Source organism: Magallana gigas, chromosome 8, assembly GCF_963853765.1.
Source record: "Magallana gigas chromosome 8, xbMagGiga1.1, whole genome shotgun sequence".
In the NCBI taxonomy this organism is placed as follows: Eukaryota; Metazoa; Mollusca; class Bivalvia; order Ostreida; family Ostreidae; genus Magallana; species Magallana gigas.
The window spans coordinates 10,833,058-10,854,178 of NC_088860.1; the positions used below are offsets into that span (position 1 = coordinate 10,833,058).

Here is a 21,121-nt window from a genome sequence, read left to right on the forward strand (position 1 = left end):
TTAGAATCATGTTTACGGTTAAATGCCAAATATTGATTAATTATTTATTGAATTATTTAATGGCTATAACGTTAGATAATATGCATTTTATATGAATTATTTAAAGTAATTAAAATTTTATTGTAAAGTCTTCAACAGAAATCCATGGTAAAGTGGTAATTATTTTGCGACAACCTCATGTCGGTGCGTCTGAAACAGCTGACGAAATCTTACTTGAATTCGATCGATGATTAATTTGTGCTAGGCTACTGTTTTATAGGATGGCAGTTGATTCAAGAAACAGAACATGTTGGTTTCGTTTATTATAAAGGTAAATATGCTTATAAACACCATGCAAACAGTTTCTAGAATATTGTCACGGGTCTATCAGCTGATCAGACAGGCTTTTTGATGCCCTAGCTGGTTATAATTTATATAGATCTACCCGGTATTTGAGCCCGCGTGGGTTATTTTTTCCCCTTTTTGTAGACAAGCTAGAGAAAATCATGTATCACTTTAAAAACTAAAATTAATGAATCGAAACAAAGGAAACAAAATGAAACAAATGAATCATATATATTGCATCCGGGACAAATGAGACGAGAGAGCAAGCTATTTAACAATAAAGTATAGGCCTATGGGAAATGATTTATATGCCCTTACTTGATTAATTTGACAAACATAATCATTTTCTTTAAAACTGAAACTCCCTTGAAAAATAGAGAAAGTTTCAGGCAATACTAGTAATTGCATGAAAAAATGACAATAACAAACCGTGAACCATCTTAAAAATCCATAAAACGAAATACAAATTCAAAGCAGAACAATTGAATTGTTTTAACATTGAACCTGTATGTAGCTAGCATACAACCAATTCTCACCAAGTGCCATTTCTTGACAGTGCATTGTTACCTCAATTTATCAACACATAATAGTATATATGAAAAATTTAATTAATGCACTGTTCAAAGAGAAATGTTACTAGGGGAGAATTGATCACACACCAGTAGAGTTATAGTCTGTCCCAATTTTTAAATCACTTCTAATGCAATAAGATGTATATTTTGAGCAAACAATTTAAGAATATAAAAGCAAATTTTTCAGAATTATAAACATAAACATATTTCTATGTCTGTAATAATTCATGCAACAGTCATTAATTTACAATCTGTAGTTCACAAGAAAGTATGATGATCATTGTGACATTAAAAAAAATCTGACCTCTTCACCTGTTAAATAAGTCACTCAGATTAATGAATGTTTTGCTCTTCTATAGGTTCATATCAGGAAAGATATTTGCAAATGTAAATACCTTCACAGGTGAAGATTTAAGTTCTAATACCAAGCTGATTTGTTTCTCAGCTAAGGAATAAGAATAGTTTGAATTCTCCTTCCTGGAAAATTCAACAATTCAAATTCCAGTAAAGTGACTGAAAATAGGTCTTGGAACCCCAAGCTCCACCCCCCCCCCCCCCCAATACAGTGCCAGGATACTCATGATTATTCTTAACTGACCCCCACCCCCTCCCCAGATCAGTCTGGGTCTGAACACATGCATGAGAGTTATCAAATAATATCAAAGAATTTGAGAGAGAGAGAGAGAGAGAGAGAGAGAGAGAGAGAGAGAGAGAGAGAGAGAGGAGAGAGAGAATGAATTTCAATAAATAAATAAATTATAATGGTTTGACAATATGCATTATCTGTATAGATTTTTCAACTGTCCGTTTTTTTTTCTTTGTTCTTTTATTTAATTCAAAATGACCTATTTATTTATATTCCCTACTTAATGTACTTCCTGTACATGCATGCAAAATTAGCTTAAAATTGGATCGATATGACAGTAAAGTATGCCTCTTGCTAGTATATATATAGTCTCTCTATCAAAACAAAAACAAAAAAACAAAAACATCATCTGAGGCAGGTATCGCAGTCTATACTTAAATTGCTAGTTCACGCGTTATAAATATTTGAATCGTCTCTAAATTTATTGTGGGAAATACAGTGCGAGATCACGGTGATTTCATACGTTAAAATCTAGAATCATTTGTTTACGCATCTTAATTAACTCAGTATACGAAGCCGAAGGAATGTAAACAGGTAAAAGGTCTTTTGGATCTCACCAAAGCTTGTGCGGTCTTCAAAACGTGACTGCATTCAAACCTCAAGGCACCATAAATTACAAGTTAAATGTTAGCCATTTTTGGCATAGCACCACAGGAGAAAACATTAGAGAGCATTATGGAACGTAGACCAAAAAAATGTTCTTGATGAATCTGTAGGTTTAGCTTGATATTTTTCCCACCCAAACTGGTTCTAAGAGCTCACTTCACTCGCTATTAAAGGCGCATGGTCACGATTTTGGTCAAATTTTATTTTTCTATTTTTATTGTTTACAATGCTTTAGTATTGATGCATTTCTGATGATCAACCAAAGTTTGAGGGACGGTTGTAGAGTTAAAACCAAGATACAGAGCTTACAACTCACTGGTTTTTAGACAAGGCTCGTGCCATGTTTTTGTTTACATTGGTTCAATATACCTGTAAAAGTTTTTTTAAGCTTATTTTTGTATCTGCTTATTCATTTTGAATATTTATGAATATTTCCTCTAGCATTTATCACATTCATTTTAAGTCTAAACCTGGAATTTTCTTCTAATATTCAAAATTTTAAAACAAAAACATGACCTTAGCTTTGTTTACATAACAAAGAATTGTGAGCTCTGGAGCTCGCCTACAACATGATGACTGACACCTACATATTTTTGTTGGCTATCATGAATGCTTAACTAAAGCATTGCACATAAACATCAAAAACAGGAAAATATATGTTGACTAAAATCGTAATATGCCCCTTTAAGTGGATACATTTTGTTTTGTGTGCAATTTCATGTGTTTAGTTGGGATTTCCTCCTCACTTCCCTGGTTATCTTTTACCTATTCTATTCCTCTTGTGGTGAATGAAAAGCCATTTAGAAGTTAACCCTTACATGTACAAGTGTCATACAATCAGAAGCTTGACAGTCTCAGTATCCAGAAATTTGTGATTACAGCATAGCATTGATTACACAAGTATAATATACACAATATAATCAATATTTTGTGTTAACAGTGAAGTGATTTGGTAAATATTTGGCCTTGACCTTTTGAGTTACTGGAGTTCTCTCATGCATTTATTTTTAGCTCACCGAGACGAAGTCAGGGGGAGCTTATGCTATACTGTGGAATCATTAATTATCGTGGGGGCCAATTTTCGTGGATTGCCTAAATTCTACAGCTTCGTGGGGACGTAATTTCGTGTATTCTCTCAAACCTACAGAGAAAATATGACTTTATTACCATAATTTATTAATTCGTGGAGGGTGTTAATTCGTTGATGAGAGGTACCCACGAATTCCACGAAAATTGAGCCACTACGAAATCTAATGATTCCACAGTACCCTCGGCGTCGGCGTCGGCGTCGGCGTCCGGACCTGGTTAAAGTTTTTGTTGCAGGTCCTGTATCTAAGCTATTACTTGTCTTATCTTCACCAAACTTGCATGGATGATGCATCTGGACCTACTTATGGACTTGAAAGACTTGGATGCTGAATCTGAGTCCTAAATTTCAGATGCTGGAGGAGGTTAAGGTTGTTGGACCAGGTTAAAGTTTTTGTTGCAGGTGCCCTTTGACAGCAATATCTAAGTTACTGCTGGTCCGTACTTCACCAAACTTGCATGGATGGTGTGTCTTATGATACTGATGCACCAGACAGGCTTGAGTGCTGAATCTGAGCTTAAGGTTTCGGATGCTGGAGGAGGTTAAGGTTTTTGGAGCAGGTTAAAGTTTTTGTTGCAGGTGCCCTTTGATAGCAATATCTAAGTTACTGCTGGTCCGTACTTCACCAAACTTGCATTGATGGTGTGTCTTATGATACTGATGCACCAGGCAGGCTTGAATGCTGAATCTGAGCTATAGGTTACAGATGCTGAAGGAGGTTAAGGTTTTTAGAGCTGGTTAAAGTTTTTGTTGCAGGTGCCCTCTGATGATTATATCTTAGTTACTACTTGTTCTAACTTCACCAGACTTCCATGGATAGTGCGTCTTATGATACTGATGCATCAGACAGGCTTGAATGCTGAATCTGAGCCATAGGTTTCGGATGCTGGAGAAGGTTAAGGTTTTTAGAGCTGGTTAAAGTTTTTAAAACATGTGCCCTCTGATGATTATTTCTTAGTTATTACTTGTCCTAACTTCACCAGACTTCCATGGATAGTGCGTCTTATGATACTGATGCACCTGGCAGGCTTGAATGCTGGGTCTGAGCCATAGGTTTCAGATGCTGGATATGGTTAAATTTTTTTGAACAGGTCACATGTTTAATAGATAATAGTACTATTTCAAACTTGCATAGTTGATTAAACTGTAATATGAATGAATCACAGAGGAAGCTTCAGATGCAGAGCTTGATCTCCATTATCAAGGATGCTAAAAAATATATCTGAGTTATTACAGGTCCTAACTTCACCAAACTTGAATGGATGGTGTGTCTTATGATACAGATGCACCTGACAGGCATGGATGTTGAATCTGAGCCATAGGTTGCGGATGCTGGAGCAGGTTAAGGTTTTAATTGCTAGTGCTTTCTGATGATGATATCTTAGTTATTACTGGTCTGAACTTCACCAAACTTGCATGGAGATGCGTCTTCAATGTATACTGATGCACCCGACAGGCTTGAATGCTGAATCTGAGCCATAGGTTTCGGATGCTGGATGAGGTTTAGTTTTTTGGAACAGGTCACATGTTTTATAGATGATAGCTTGCATAGTTGATTTAACTATATTATAAATGAAACGCAGAGGTTGCTTCAGATGCAGAGCCTGATCTCCATTACCAAGGATGCTAAAGAAATCTCCTACCTCACTCAAACCTGCTCGATAGATAGATGTGTTTGTTGATAAATGATATAACATGATTCCTATGATATAGAATTGTATGGTATGAAACAATATTGTTTAATATGATACAATATAATATCATATGTAATATTATAAAAAGTTATATGATATGATATGATATTGAATCAATTTTAAATATTTTATATTATGATATTGTATCATGATATCGTTATGTATAGTATTGTATATTATGATATAATATGGTATAATATTATATTGTATTATAAATTTATTATTTTATCACATGATACTATAACATAAGATATTGCAAAATATAATATTGTATCCTATGACACAATATTGTATATTCTATAATATTGTATCATACGATATTGTATAAAATATGATATAAGTTTCTGTAATATATAATTATATCACATGAAATTGTATAATATGATACTATAATATTATATAATATCGTATCATACGATATTGTATAATATGATATTGGTTTTTAATATGATATATTATTACATCACATGAAATTGTTTTGTATGATATTGTAAAATATATTATTGTATCATATGATACAATATGTATAATATAATATTGTATTATATAATATTTTACTTTATCACATAATATTGTATCATTTGATATGATACAATGTTGTACATATCAAATTATATTGTATCATATGATACAATATCATATTATGTATAAAAAACAATACAGTATCATACAATATCATACTATTTTATACAATATAATATCATATGTTTCAATGTTATGATGTATTATGTAATATGATATTGTACTATAATACTATATTGTTTTATATATTATGATATTGTATTATGTGATCAAATACAATAACGTATAACACAATACAATGTCATATCATACGTTACAATATCATATCTCATCATTGTTTATTATGGTATTTTATTGTGTTATATGATATATGTTATAAATATGATAGGATGCAATATTTAATTTTATATTATTGCATTGATTAACATATGAACATATGATTATCATACAATTTTTTAACAGATGATATACGATATTGTGTCAAAACAGAATCCATGAATATCCAAGATCATAAAGTATGATTTTCATTTAATATGATAAAGGTGGTTTCATAAAGGTGAAGTCTCATAAGGGTGAAGTCTCGTCTCGGTGAGCTTTGTAATCTGTGATTACCTATGTTTATTTTGTAGATATTAAATTGAAACTCACAAAGGCATGTTATTGCTGAGGGTTGAAAATTTCTTTCAAGATAGACTTTATATGTATGGTAACATTCAAGGTCATTTGAATTTCAAGGTCATATGTCAAGTTCAAATGATCATTTCTGTTATCTTGGGTAAATATTCATTAAACAGAAATGCTGTAGATTGGAGATATCAACATAAGGATTATAATAATTACAAACATCATAATTTGATCTTTGAATAAGAGAGAGAGAGAGAGAGAGAGAGAGAGAGAGAGAGAGGTGGATGGATAGATGGACTGACAGACAGACAGACAGACAGACAGAAGAGGAAGTGTTTTTTGTTTCAGTACTGTAGGTATCAAACTTTTCTTTTCTTATAAGAAACTTGAACATTTGGTTTATGCACATCATAAAAGAGTTTTAATTGTGAAATTATGACATAAACATTTTATAGAGGCTTTGAAGAAAATGTTACATACTCTACACATAATTCCTTAAAATCTGTAATGTACAGGTAAAAAGATGTATCAAATCAATAATAGTGTCATTATGTATTTAGCCTTAGTTCATTTTCTAGATCTTGACCTTAAACACTAAAATGTACTTTCCAATTTTACAGGGTTAAATATTCAGAAGAGTTTGTTCAAACCAAGAATGCCATGGATTGAAAGTCTAGTAGGAAATTGAATCTGAAAATAATACGTGATACAGGGTAAAATGTTATTGCTTTGGATGATCTATGCTTGAAATCCATACTTTTTAACACTGATATTTTTTCGGAAAGTCCCATGATAAAATGTGTATAAAAAATGATCTACATTATCTTTTTAAATGTCATTGATCATGAAATATTCTTACCTGCTGTAATTTTTCTCTTAAGTAGACAGATTGCTTGTCTCCCAAAAGAGGCGATAAATCTTTACAGGTAAGTTAAAGAATTTCAAGACCATGTTTTATTTCTTGAACTTTGATGCAGTATGTATTTGAACCAAAGTTTTCATAAAATTTGTATGGCGGTTTAATCATCAATTAAAATCAAAGGTAACATTTAGTTTCACTCCTCTTTGTGTCAAAAAATCTGATTTTCAACTGTTTTATTATACATGTGTCTTTCAGGGATGACAAAAGCTGAACCAACAAAAATAAATCATAAATGCATTAAAATGTGTCTTTACCATTGTCACCTATATTTTGTGACCTTTAAGTAAACACTGTGTATGGGAAGTGTTCCGTCCCAGATATTGTGCCCTGTGTCTGTAAGCAAGTGCATATATATATATTATGTAACACTATAAATCACATGAGTCACTCAGGTGACCTATTGCCATTGGTCTTTGTCCGTTGTTGTGCATCGTCTGTTAACAATTTTACATTTTTAACTTCTTTTTGAAAACTACAAGGTCATTTGTTATGATTTTTGGTTTGAAGCATCGAAAGGATAAGAGGAATTTAAATTTTGAAATTTATGACCTTACCTTCAGGCCCTATGGGTAGGTCAAATATGCAGAAGAAATGGCCAAATTAAAAAAAATCTTCTCTACTCCCACACATGTGGAAAAAAAAGCACCTAAATGCATGATTATAATGTTTATGAATTCCTCTGACTACTAAATTTATGAATTTCATGGCCCCTGGGTAAGGGGCTCAGACCCTAGGGGGTCCAATATGGCCATATTATGAACATGTAATGAATCTTAGAAATCTTCTTCAATTCAAGAAAAACTATTGCATGATTATAATATACATGCAGCCTTCTATCAAACACGGAATTGTTATATTCCTGGCCTATGGGTAAGAGTTTCAGGCCCTTGGGTGGGGCCAATATGGCCATATAGTGAACAAATCTCACAACATTTTCAGATACAAACTTTTAGAGGCCTGCAGGTCTCTTTTTACCAAAAGTTTACAATTTTTGGCCTCTGGAGCTTGGGTATAGATAATCCAAGATTCCTTTAACTCTTGCTCCCTTTTATGATTTAATGTTTGCAAACATCCAAAATGAAGCTTTAATTGCAAATTTGAGAGTTTTTGAAATTTGAGGTTTATCTACAGGCTATGGTACTCAGATGACTGTGAAGGATTGTGTGCTTCTTGTTTATTTGTAATAACCTGCATACTTAACTTTTAACTTTTAACTTAATAGATTACACAGGAGTCTGTATGGTTTTTAGCTCACCAAAACGAAGTCGGGGGAAGCTTATGCTATACCCCCGGCATCGGCGTCCAGACATGGTGATAGTTTTTGTTGCAGGTCCTGTATTTAAGTTATTACTTGTCCTATCTTCACCAAACGTGCATGGATGATGCATCTGGACCTACTTGGTACTTATGGACTTGAAAGACTTGGATTCTGAACCTGAATCCTGAATTTCAGATTTTGGAGCAGGTTAAAGTTTTTGGTGCAGGTGCCCTTTGATAGCAATATCTAAGTTACTGGTCCTAACGTGGTGGGTCTTATGATACTGATGCACCAGACAGGCTTGAGTGCTGAATCTGAGCCATAGGTTTCAGATGCTGAAGAAGGTTAAAGTTTGTAGATCTTGTTAAAGTTTTTGGAGCAGGTGCCCTCTGATGATTATATCATAGTTTCTACTGGTCTTCACCAAACTTGCATGGACGGTGCATCTTATGATATTGATTCACCAGACAGGCTTAAATGCTAAATCTGAGTCATAGGTTTCAGATGATGGACAAGGTTAACTATTTTGGAACAGGTCACATGTTTAATAAATAGCAGTACTATTCTAAACTTGCATAGTTGATTTAACTATAATATAAATGAATCGCAGAGGTAGCTTCAGATGCAAATTAAGCCTGATCTCCATTATCAAGGATGCTAAAAAATATATCTGAGTTATTACAGGTCCTAACTTCACCAAACTTGCATGGATGGTGTGTCTTATAATACTGATGCACCTGACAGGCATGGATGCTGAGTCTGAGTCATAGACTTCGGATGCTGGAGGAGGTTTAGTTTTTTAGAACAGGTCACATTATAGATAATAGCTTGCACAGTTGATTTAACGATAATATAAATGATTCGTAGTTTACTTCTAAAAATTTATTAAGTTTAAATTATTTGATGCATTCATGCATATTACAGGTCAAATGGTTTATAATTGTGTTAGCGAAAATGACAAACAAAATCAAATTATATTGTATCATATGATCCAATATCATATTATGTATCAAATATGATACAGTATCATTTAATATGATATCATACTATACTATACAATATGATATCATGATGTACAATTTTGTGATGTATTATGTGATATGATATTGTATCATATAATACTATATTGTATCATAAATTATGTATTATGATATTGTATTATGCGATCAAATACAATAATGTAAAACACAATACAATGTCATATCATGTGTTACAGTATCATATCTCATCATTATTTATTAAAGTATTTTATTGTATTATATGATATATATTGTAAGTATTATAGGATGCAATATTGTATTTTGTATTACATGTATTGTATTGATAAACATTGTATCTTAAAATACCGTAAGAAATGAACATATGTTTATCGTACAATTTTTTAGCAGATGACAAACGATATTGTGTCAAAACAGTATCCATGACTATCCAAGATCATAAAGTATGATTTTCATATAATATGATAAAGGTGGCCTCATACAGGTGATGCCTCATAAGATGCCTCATAAGGGTGATGCCTCGTCTTGGTGAGCTTTATAATCTGTGATTATGTATGTTTAGAATTTATGTCTGGTAATTTATGAAACTCTTGTTGATAGTAGGATGCAAAAGGAGAAAAATCATGTCCATGGAGTCAATGAAAACCTGGACAAAGGTCAAGAGTCAGGGGACAAGGACACTCCCCTAGTTTATGATGTTCCGGTGGACCATGGCTGGGCCTGGGTCATTTTATTCAGTAAGTACATAAATGTTTGTATCTCTGACAATATCACTCAGCGTCCATTCAGTATTTCTATCATTGGCTTTGTTGAACCCACGGTTTTGATTAAACAGGTCACATCTAATGGCCCAAAGCTGGAATCTCTCAGATATCTATATGTCTGGCCCCCTCCAACTGATTCAGACAGCTGTTGAAACTTGTATGTAGTCTGAAGTTAAATTTGTTCCACAATTCATTTGTAATTATATACATCAGATATTAAACAAACTTGTATTACTTTATTCAATAAAACTTCAATGCATTAGATTTGATTGCTCTTTTGGCCCTCTACATTATCTCTAATTAATATTGTCACACAAACTGCTTCCATTTGTTCACTGTTTTCAGGTACTGCCACTATCTCCCTTTTTGTGATTGGAGGGATTAAATCCTTTGGGGTCCTATTGTTGGAGTTTGGCAAGGTTTACCAGATTCCCCAAAGTCAGCTGACTGTTATTCAGTCCATCACTGGCTTCTTCTTTCTCTCACTCAGTAAGTTCAAGATCTAAACCTAGAAATGATTTGGGTGCTGTTTAAAGCTGGCACTTCTTCGGCTATACAGTATTCAAAATCATTTATCTAAACAGACACAGTTGAATCAATCAAATTTATGTGGTCAAATTTTTTGTGGATTGCCAATTTTTTAATAAATTCATGAAATTGCTTCTTTATAGAATGAATAAAGACTGTGTTTATTGATTTGTTGTGGACATTTGTTTGTGATAAAAGGTACCAACATAATCCAAGAAAAAGGGCCAAAACAAATATTAATGATTCCAGACTAGATGCACAATTTGATAGATTTTATTCTATTCAGTTTTGTTGTCCACAGGGGATTAGTTGATTTTGATCAGTGAAGTCCTGTAGAACTCTCCTAAATAAATGATCACCCACAAAATCCAAGAAAAATAATCCGGGTCCCTAATGAATATTTCAATGACTCCAGTGTAGGTGTCGACACTATACACAGGAATCAACAAAGAGATTTTGATTTTAATTCAAATTCTGTAGAGCCCCAGATTTGTACATGTATCTGACAAATATACATATTTCACTTCAGGTCCCTTTTCCAATTGGTTATGCGATCGGTATACTCACCAGAGAGTTATTTTTGCTGGAGGTCTGTTGACAAGCTCAGGATTAGTTCTCAGTTCCTTTGCACCTTCCATAGAAGTCATGTACTTTACTTATGGGGTACTCACAGGTAAGCTAGTGTTTTAAGGGTAGTAAACCTCTGGTAAGAGAGATAAATTCTGTTACAGTTAAAAAAATTCAAAAATATCAGAATATTTGTTTAATCAGTTTTCAGTTACTTAAAGGTACAAAGGTACTAGGTATGTAATGTATATTAGTATATGTAATATCATAAACAATCAGCAATTGCCTTCTCGCACTGATTAAAGGGGCATGGTCATGATTTTGGTCAAATTCTATTTTTCTGTTTTAATTATTTACAATGCCTTAGGAATGCATTTCTAAAGATCAAATGAAATTTGAGAGTCATTCGTTAAGTTATAAGCAAGATACAGAGCTCACAAATCTTTATCATGTAAACAAGGCTTGTGCCCTGTTTTTAGCTCACCGAGACGAAGTCAAGGAGAGCTTATGCTATACCCTCGGCGTCGGCGGTGGCGTCGGCGTCGGCATCCGGACCTGGTTAAAGTTTTTGTTGCAGGTCCTGTATCTAAGCTATTACTTGTCCTATCTTCACCAAACTTGCATGGATGATGCATCTGGACCTACTTATGGACTTGAAAGACTTGGATGCTGAATCTGGGTCCTAAATTTCAGATGCTGGAGGAGGTTAAGGTTGTTGGACCAGGTTAATGTTTTTGTTGCAGGTGCCCTTTGATAGCAATATCTTAGTTACTGCTGGTCCGTACTTCACCAAACTTGCATGGATGGTGTGCCTTATGATACTGATGCACCAGACAGGCTTGAGTGCTGAATCTGAGCTATAGGTTTCGGATGCTGGAGGAGGTTAAGGTTTTTGGAGCAGGTTTAAGTTTTTGTTGCGGGTGCCCATTGATAGCAATATCTAAGTTACTACTGGTCCTAACTTCACCAAACTTGTATGGATGATGTGTCTTATGATACTGATGCACCTGACAAGCTTGAATGCTGAATCTGAGCAATAGGTTTTGGATGCTGGAAGAGGTTAAGGTTTTTAGAGCTGGTTAAAGTTTTTGTTGCAGGTGCCCTCTGATGATTATATCTTAGTTACTACTGGTCCTAACTTCACCAAACTTGTATGGATGGTGCATCTTATGATACTGATGCGCCTGACAAGCTTGAATGATGAACCTGAGCAATAGGTTTCGGATGCTGGAGGAGGTTAAGGTTTTAAGAGCTGGTTAAATAAAGTTTTTGAAACAGGTGCCCTCTGATGATGATATCTTAGTTATTACTTGTCCTTACTTCACCAGACTTCCATAGATGGTGTGTCTTATGATACTGATGCACCTGACAGGCTTGAATGCTGAGTCTGGTTTCGGATGCTGGATAAAGTAAATTTTTAGGAACAGGTCACATGTTTAATAGATGATAGTACTATTTCAAATTTGCATAGTTGATTTAACTGTAATATGAATGAATCGCAGAGGTAGCTGCAGATGCAGAGCTTGATCTCCATTATCAAGGATGCTAAAAAATAAATCTTAGTTATTACAGGTCCTAACTTCACCAAACTTGAATGGATGGTGTGTCTTATGATACAGATGCACCTGACATGCATGGATGCTGAATCTGAGCCATAGGTTGCAGATGCTGGAGGAAGTTAGGTTTTAATTGCTAGTGCCCTCTGATGATGATATCTTAGTTATTACTGGTCCAAACTTCACCAAACTTGCATGGATGATGCGTCTTATGATACCAATGCACCTGATGGGCTTGAATGCTGAATCTGAGCCATAGGTTTTGGATGCTGGATGAGGTTTAGTTTTTTGGAACAGGTCACATGTTTTATAGATGATAGCTTGCATAGTTGATTTAACTTTATTATAAATTAAATGCAGAGGTTGCTTCAGATGCAGAGCCTGATCTCCATTATCAAGGATGCTAAAGGAATCTCCTACCTCACTCAAACCAGCTCGATAGATAGATGTGTTTGTTGATAAATGATATAACATGATTCCTATGATATAGCATTGTATGATATGAAACAATATTGTTTGATATGATACAATATGATATCATATGTTATATAATTATAAAAAGTTATACGATACGATATGATATTGTATCAATTTTTTTGATATTTTATGATATGATATTGTATCATGATATTGTTATGTATAGTATTGTATATTATGATACAATATTGTATAATATTATATTGTATTTTTAATATATTATTTTATCACATGATACAATTACATAAGATTTTGCAAAATATTATATTGTATCCTATGATACAATATTGTATATTCTATAATATGGAATCATACAATATTGTATAATATGATATTGGTTTCAGTAATATAGAATTATATCACATGAAATTGTATTATATGATATTGTAATATTATATAATATTGTATCATACGATATTATATGATATGATATTGGTTTATATGATATATTTTCATATCACATGAAATTGTATTATATGATATTGTAATATATATTATTGTGTCATATGATACAATATGTATAATATAATAATGTATTTTATAATATTTTACTTTATCACATAATATTGTATCATTTGATAAGATACAGTGTTGGAATCAAATTATATTGTATTAAATATGATATAATATCATATAATGTATCAAATATGTTTCAGTGTCATTCAATACAATATCATACTATATTATACAATATAATATCATGTTTCAGTGTTATGATGTATTATGTAATATGATATTGTAATATATTACTATATTGTATTATATTTTATGATATTGTATTATGTGATCAAATACAATAAGGTATAACACAATACAATGTCATATCATACGTTACAATATCATATCTCAATAATTGTTTATTACGGTATTTTATTGTATTATATGATATATATTATAAATATGACATGATGCAATATTTAATTTTATATCATTGTATTGATTAACATATGAACATATGATTATCATAAAAAAAAAATTATCAGATGATATACGATATTTTGTCAAAACAGAATCCATGAATATCCAAGATCATAAAGTATGATTTTCATATAAAATGATAAAGGTGGTCTTATGAAGGTGATGTCTCATAAGGGTGATGCTCCGTCTCGGTGAGCTTAGTAATCTATGATTACCTATGTTTGTTTAAATAGGTTCAATATACCAGTAACAATCTTTTTCAAGCGGATTTGTCTATTAATACCCCCGCAAACGAAGTATAGGGGGGTATATTGGTTTCATCCTGCCCGGCTGTCTGTCCGTCCGTCCTTCCATCTGTCTGTCTGTCCGTCTGTCTGTAGACGCAACTTTGTCCCCCTTATAGAATTTTTTATTACTGCATGGAACAGTTTGAAACTTTGTACATATGTTGAACACCATCTGAAGATGTGCGCCTGCAATTTTTTTTAAGATCAGACAAGATTTAATGATTTTATGACAGTTTTCATTTTCCTTATTCTATATATTGTACACTGATGTTAAACACTGTAAAATATATTTATATAAATACATCCAGATGGAAGTTCTTTTGTATTTATGTCTTAATTAATAAAAAAAATGTTTTTTTATAAGTATTCTTTCAACTGACAATGCAAAGTTTTTGTTTGTCAATGATAAATTCTTAGGAGCTAATAAGAACATCAAAGACAAGTGTGGCTGAATTCATTTGTCCCAAGGGAGCCATTATCTGAACCATGGTTCAAATGGAGCATGTGTTTAGGAAAAATTGATAATCTGTAAAATGGGTGATGGTTTTGGGGCTATTTTAAAACTGTTTCATGTAAACCAAAAGTTTCTATCATTATAAGTAAATAAATAATATCATTATTAATAAAGAAGTTCAACTATTTTTAGAAGTTGTTTAAATTTATTAGTCAAGTAAATTGATGAAGTGACCCTATTGGGCATTAATTTAATTCAAAATTACTGATTTGATTGTAGTGTTTTAGCAATTTTAAAATTGTTTGTAATATTAAATTTTCTTTTTTACATATTTTTACTTAGTATGGTAATTATGGTAATGTTTTGGGAGTTTATTAAATTTAACAAGCTCATCAAAGAAAATCATAGTCCTATGGGATCAATTTTCTGATATAGAGTTCCATTGTGCCATAGGAGAAAGTGAGGAAAATTTGAAACAACTAATTGCATCTGTCAAGACTCCTATTAGAAAGATATTGAAAGTTTTATCAACAGAAGAGCATTGCTTGGCTACCGGCATTTCCATTTACTGCAAAGGGAGGGGTTATTGTCATTTTGTTGGTTTTTCTTTAAATCAATTAAATAAAAAAAATATCATCAGTAACATACATTTGTAAATGTATTACTGTTATTTACAGTGAAATTCTGACAATTTTGATTTTAATTTTTCTTTGTTAACAAATTTTTTTTTTTTTACAATTCTAGAATTAATTTTTTTTTGTATGTGTTCCAAACCTTTATTATTCAATTCAATTATTTGTCCCATTTGAAATTAGCCTTAATTTGCGGGGGTATTAGTCCCATTAGGACAGTTGTAGTTTCTTATTATTTAAAAACATAAATAAACAGATCCTAATGTTTAACACATGCATTTTACATCTAAAATTGGAATTTATACTTTAACATTCAAAATGTAGACAAATGCTTTGTTTACATAGCAAAGAAATGTAACTCGCTTATAACTCAACGAAGGACACTTAAATTTTGGTTGCCTATTTAAAATGACTTACTGAAGCATTCTAAATATTCAAATCGAAAAAATATTTTTTGACCAAAATCGTGACCATGCCCCTTTAAACCCAAAAGTAGGTCATTATATCTTACCATGGTCCCAATCTACAGCAATTAGAATAATTATCATATTTGTGAAATTGCTCCTCTACAATACACTGTTGTATAGCTTATCATAGCAGTGTAATGTAATAATTTTACATTGTCTGTATAGCATGAGTGTCATGGTGGCTCTCTTGTGTTGTAGGTTTTGGCTTTGGACTCAGCTTTCCACCAAGTGTTGTCATCAGTACACGTCAATTCAACAAAAGAAGAGGAGTGGCAAATGGAATTAACATGGCAGGGGCTGCAATGGGTGGTATATGTGTGCCGATTCTGATGCAGGTTCTGATTGATAACTATGGTTTAAAGGGTTGTATGCTGATTTTAGGAGCAATCATGGGACATATATGCCCATGTGCTTTATTGCTTAGACCAGCGCATAAGTATCCACTAGTACAGAAAGAGGCTGAGCAACTGCTTCCAGATGAAAACTTTGAGAACAATATGGATAATCATCACAGGTCTCATGAAATGAGAGAAAAAGGATTACCAGAAGATAAAGATTCAAATACAAAGGATGCTCAGATTGGAGGCTTAAATGTAGACCATGAAGTTAGAGTACAACTGATAAAGAATTCAGAGTACAATAGCCAGTCTTCTCCTACATACAGACGACACCACAAAGCATCTGAGAGCGGTTCATTGGGGGCTAGTATCACTGCAATATCATCTATTTCTCTATCCAGTCAAAATATTCCAAAGGAGGTTATGCTTGTAGAAGAGATTTCTCCCTCAAGTCCCAAGGCACAAAAAAACAAGCTTGTCACTTGCTGTAAATTTTTCCAAAACTTAGATTTCAGCCTGTTCAGAAGTGTAAATTTTAATTTGCTAATGTTGTGCTTTTTCTTTCTGATATACAGCTATCACTCTATTTTTATTATTCTCCCATCTTATGGGCGAGAGCAAGGCCTTACAATCCATCAGAGCATGTTTCTGATTCCTGCGTTTGGCAGCGTTGATGTCGTGGGTCGTTTAATCGCTGGGTTTATCAATGACAAATGCGTCATACGGAGAAAAGAGATTTTCACCCTGTACATCTTAATTCACGGTGTAGGATACCTCCTTATTCCAATGTTTAAGGATTTTATCAGCATTTTGTCTTGGTGTATGGCATTTGGAATTTTCACTGGAGGGTTCAACGGGACATTTGTGATCATACTTGTGGATTGTGTTGGGATAGAACAATTGTCAAGTGCCTGGGGCTTCGATTGTTTAGTTGTTTCAATCTCCTTGCTAATGAATCCAGTGCTTTCAGGTAAGATTTTTTGTATTTTTCGAAAAAAATTACTAATTCATCTCTAGATTACAATTTAAAAATTTTCTCTATGAAAAATGGCAGGTTTATGACAGATTATCAGATTCTGATTGTGTTAAAATGTTTATTAAGCTTATTTTGACCTTTTTGGGGGGTTAAAGGACTATACAGTTAAATTCTACAACAGTTAACATGAATGAAAGAAATATTCAAACTTTGTAACTCACAAGCAGGCTTGGGGTAATGCTAAATATAATGGTAATGCATTGCAATGCATTACATGTTTTCAAAGTAATGCTAGTAATGTGTAATGCCACAAAATTAGCATTACAAGTAATGGTAATGTAATGCATTACTTTCCAAAATCTAGTGTAATGCTGGCATTACATGGCATTACTTTGCATTACTATGCTTTGTTTGCATTTATATTTTCAAAAAATTGTGATGAATAACTGAAATTGTATTTTATTAAAAATTGTTTTAAAGGAGGAAAATAATTCTTGAGATAAAAATATTTTAGTTGCATGATTAAGAAAAAACCTAAAAATCCATTCTTAAATTGTCAATATAACTAGCTATATAACAACTAACATTTTAAGAGTCACTCTTAAAATGTTAATTATGAAATTGTGTTGTTATATATAACACTCTGAGTGTTGTTATTAAGTCACAAGTTATAACAAAGCACAATTTAAATTTTAAACCAGCAGGGAAAATGTATAAACATTGCCATGCCTAATACTAGTAACTGAAGGAGCGAGATATTTTCCTCAGAAGTTCGCAGAAATTTGACTATTTTAAATGTTTTGAGATGAATTTTAATGGCATTTTTCTTGTCCTTGATAGGTGTACTCAAAGACATTACTGGCTCCTGGTCAGCATCCATTAGAGTGGCTGGCTCCTTTGCCATCATTGCAGCCTCTCTTTTGGCTATAGAAAACGTCATAGCAAGAGGCCAGTGGAGGAAAAGCAACAGTGAAAAAGAAGTCCAATGTGATGAAAATGTTTCCTAAATTCTTTTTTTTTGCAAGGTGCCATGAAATAGACTTTTAGTTTATTATAAAACTGACGTTTTTTGTTGTTGATGATGTTTTTGTGCATGAGATTTTTTGGAATCACAATATTAATGTATTAATCAAAATTAACACAATCTTGTTGTTGTTGTTGCTGTTGTTGTCTTCAAGTTTTTGAATCACTATATTCTATGAGTATTTTTTGTATCCAATTGCAATTTAGAAAACAAAATTGCAATTTGTTATTTGTTAAGCATGCAGTAAGATTGTTTGAGTCTAATTTTTCATAAATCAATGCTCGCACGGGTAAATATTTTTTTTATATTTCATTGCACCACTTAAGATGTTTATTTTTAAGTAAAAGTAGTGCATGTATTATGTACACTCCAAATTTTTATCATTTCACAATTCCAAAATCATATAACATTGCGGTATTTTTAGTACTATTTGTTAAAATCGCTTCATTCACAGTTTTTGCCAATAGAATATCAGTCTGGGTATCATAATTTTCATTGACAACAACAGAAATATTCCAGTTCAAAAGAATTTTTTTATTTTATTTTTTGAGTCTGCCATTGAAATTACTCAGTGAGTGATTAAGTTGATTTTCCAAGATTCGAACAAAATATGTCTTATTAATGTGTAAATAAACTCTACTTATGTATGCTTCTAGATGAACCAGTAGAAATTCTTGGAGCACTATACAGTAAAACACGCTTATAACGAAGTGCCAGGAACGGGCGATTTCGCTTCGTTATAAACATAATTCATTATATCCGTCAAATGTACATCATGTTAATAAGGTCACAGGGAATAAAAATCACTTCGCTATAAGCGTTAATTCATTATAGGCGTGTTCGTTATAACCGTGTTTTACTGTATAAGCAAAAAGGAGATATATGATATTCAAATTAGTCTTCTTCTATGAATGCTATCTCTATCTATAAACAATTGAATGCACTCTCATGACCATTACATAGCTGCTTTTTCTTAACATGTATATGTTAACTTTTTATTTTGACAATAGGAGTATATATTGTTATCTAGTACTCGAAAATACACCATGAAGTTTGATCACTTGTTTTTGCATAATACAAAACTGTTGAATCTCACAAATACTAGTTTAAAAATATTCTTTACCAAAACATAATGTCTTGAGTAATAACTTTTTATTGAATCTCTGTTAAGTAATAAATATTGATAAGAATCTCTTTTTATATTTTTTACCAATATTGTTATCAATATTTGTTTTGATTTTATAGTTTGATGTGGATCTTTGTTTATATTTTAACAAATATTGATATATATTTTTTTATATTAAACAAATATTAAATGTAACCTTAGTGTAGCTACTATATATACATGTTCTTGTATACTCAGGCAAAACAAACAAAAAAGCATTAAATAGCAACTATATATATATATATATATATATATATATATATATATATATATATATATATATATATATATATATATATATATATATATATTGTCTCATAATGTGAATCTAAAACACATGTCACAATTTATTTTTTTATTACAGTTTTGTGATTTTCCTATCCTTTTACCAAAACACAAAGAATTGCCTCAACCTTTTGTAATAGCCAAAAAAATTACATTTATATTTATACATGCTTTCTTTCTACTACAATCCATATTATTTTAATGGTTTAATGTTTAACTTTTATTAGTGCCGTGTGGTTGGTCTAGTTTAAATGACAAAAAAATGTGTCAAATATCTTCGTCAGTTGCTTTTATGATTTTTTTTGTGTTTAAATAGTCAAAATCCGGGGATGAACCTCAGCGGCTCTCAGATCCCATGTTGTATAAAATTATTTTGATAAAATGAAATATATCGGAAAGGACACTTGCCATTTGCAGCATGCACTTTATTTTGTGCCTAGCTGCTCCGCTTTGATAGGATAGAACATTTTTTTTACTATATGAATCTCTCATTTTGTTTCTTAGCATAGCATACTCTATAAAATGACACAAGTTAGCATGATAGGCGATCCATTTGAATGGAATAGAGTGGTGCTTGTATTTATGTGCTGATGTTTTGTTTTTTTTTATTTTTTATTCATGACTATTAGATTTACTTTAATGATGTTTTTTCAAGTCTTCAAAGGTGCTAGAATAAATAAAATGTAGATTTGAATGTTATTAGAAATGTATTATTTGGAAAAGGGAAAACAAAATAAATATGGTAGTTGTTTATACTTTAAATGTTGATTAATAAAATTTCACGTATCAGTTTTTTCAGTTGGTGATGTCAGCAAATTCATGTAAAGGTTAATAGTACGTGCAATATGTGTGCTCATACGTTTATATAAATAAGGTACTGTCCTTTCCGATATATTTCATTTTATCAAATAAAATATACAACATTAGTCATGTTGTATATTTTATTTGATAAAATGAAATATATCGGTAAGGACAGTACCCCAGTCTTTAGCTCGAAGTATTATTATTTTTCTTAAGAAATGTTATTTCCTCATCAGTTGAAGTGAAAAAAATAATTGAACTGTCCCAACTAAATGACGTTTTACAGGCTTTTTTACCATCTTAAAATTAGTCGTAGCAGATAGTCAGATATATCTTGTTGGGGCTACAGAAATCAAGACGTTTTACATATATAATTTCTTCCTTTTTTTGTTTACAACGCATGCGTTGTAATAAAAGTTTTATTTATTTTTTTATACAAACATAACATCTGCGGTTAATCAAGGTGGCAATCTCTCTGAAATTTTTAATATTCAGAGGGGGTGTAGACAAGGAGATCCATTATCCCCTTATATATTCCTGATTTGTGCAGAAATTTTGGCAATACAAATTAGAAAAAATTAAAGGTATAACAGTGGGTAATATAGAAAAAAAGATTTCGCAACTTGCAG

At 32.1% G+C, this 21,121-nt stretch overlaps 1 protein-coding gene across 7 annotated transcripts; it reads left to right on the top strand.

The window, feature by feature from the left end:
- The first annotated feature begins 154 nt into the window (after positions 1–154).
- On the top strand, positions 155–20,482 carry LOC105342314 (monocarboxylate transporter 12). 7 transcript variants are annotated; one of them, XM_066068458.1, is made up of 8 exons: positions 155–310; positions 6,696–6,788; positions 6,957–7,001; positions 9,854–9,990; positions 10,363–10,506; positions 11,075–11,218; positions 16,102–17,211; positions 18,058–20,482. In XM_066068458.1, the coding sequence occupies exons 4-8, from the start codon at positions 9,858–9,860 to the stop codon at positions 18,222–18,224; spliced, it is 1,698 nt and encodes a 565-aa protein (XP_065924530.1). In that variant the 5' UTR covers positions 155–310; positions 6,696–6,788; positions 6,957–7,001; positions 9,854–9,857; the 3' UTR covers positions 18,225–20,482. The 7 variants fall into 7 exon arrangements, with proteins under 7 accessions (XP_065924530.1, XP_065924532.1, XP_065924531.1 ...); XM_066068460.1 differs by having other exon boundaries at positions 9,857–9,990; XM_066068459.1 differs by having other exon boundaries at positions 6,960–7,001.
- Positions 20,483–21,121: the final 639 nt, after the last annotated feature.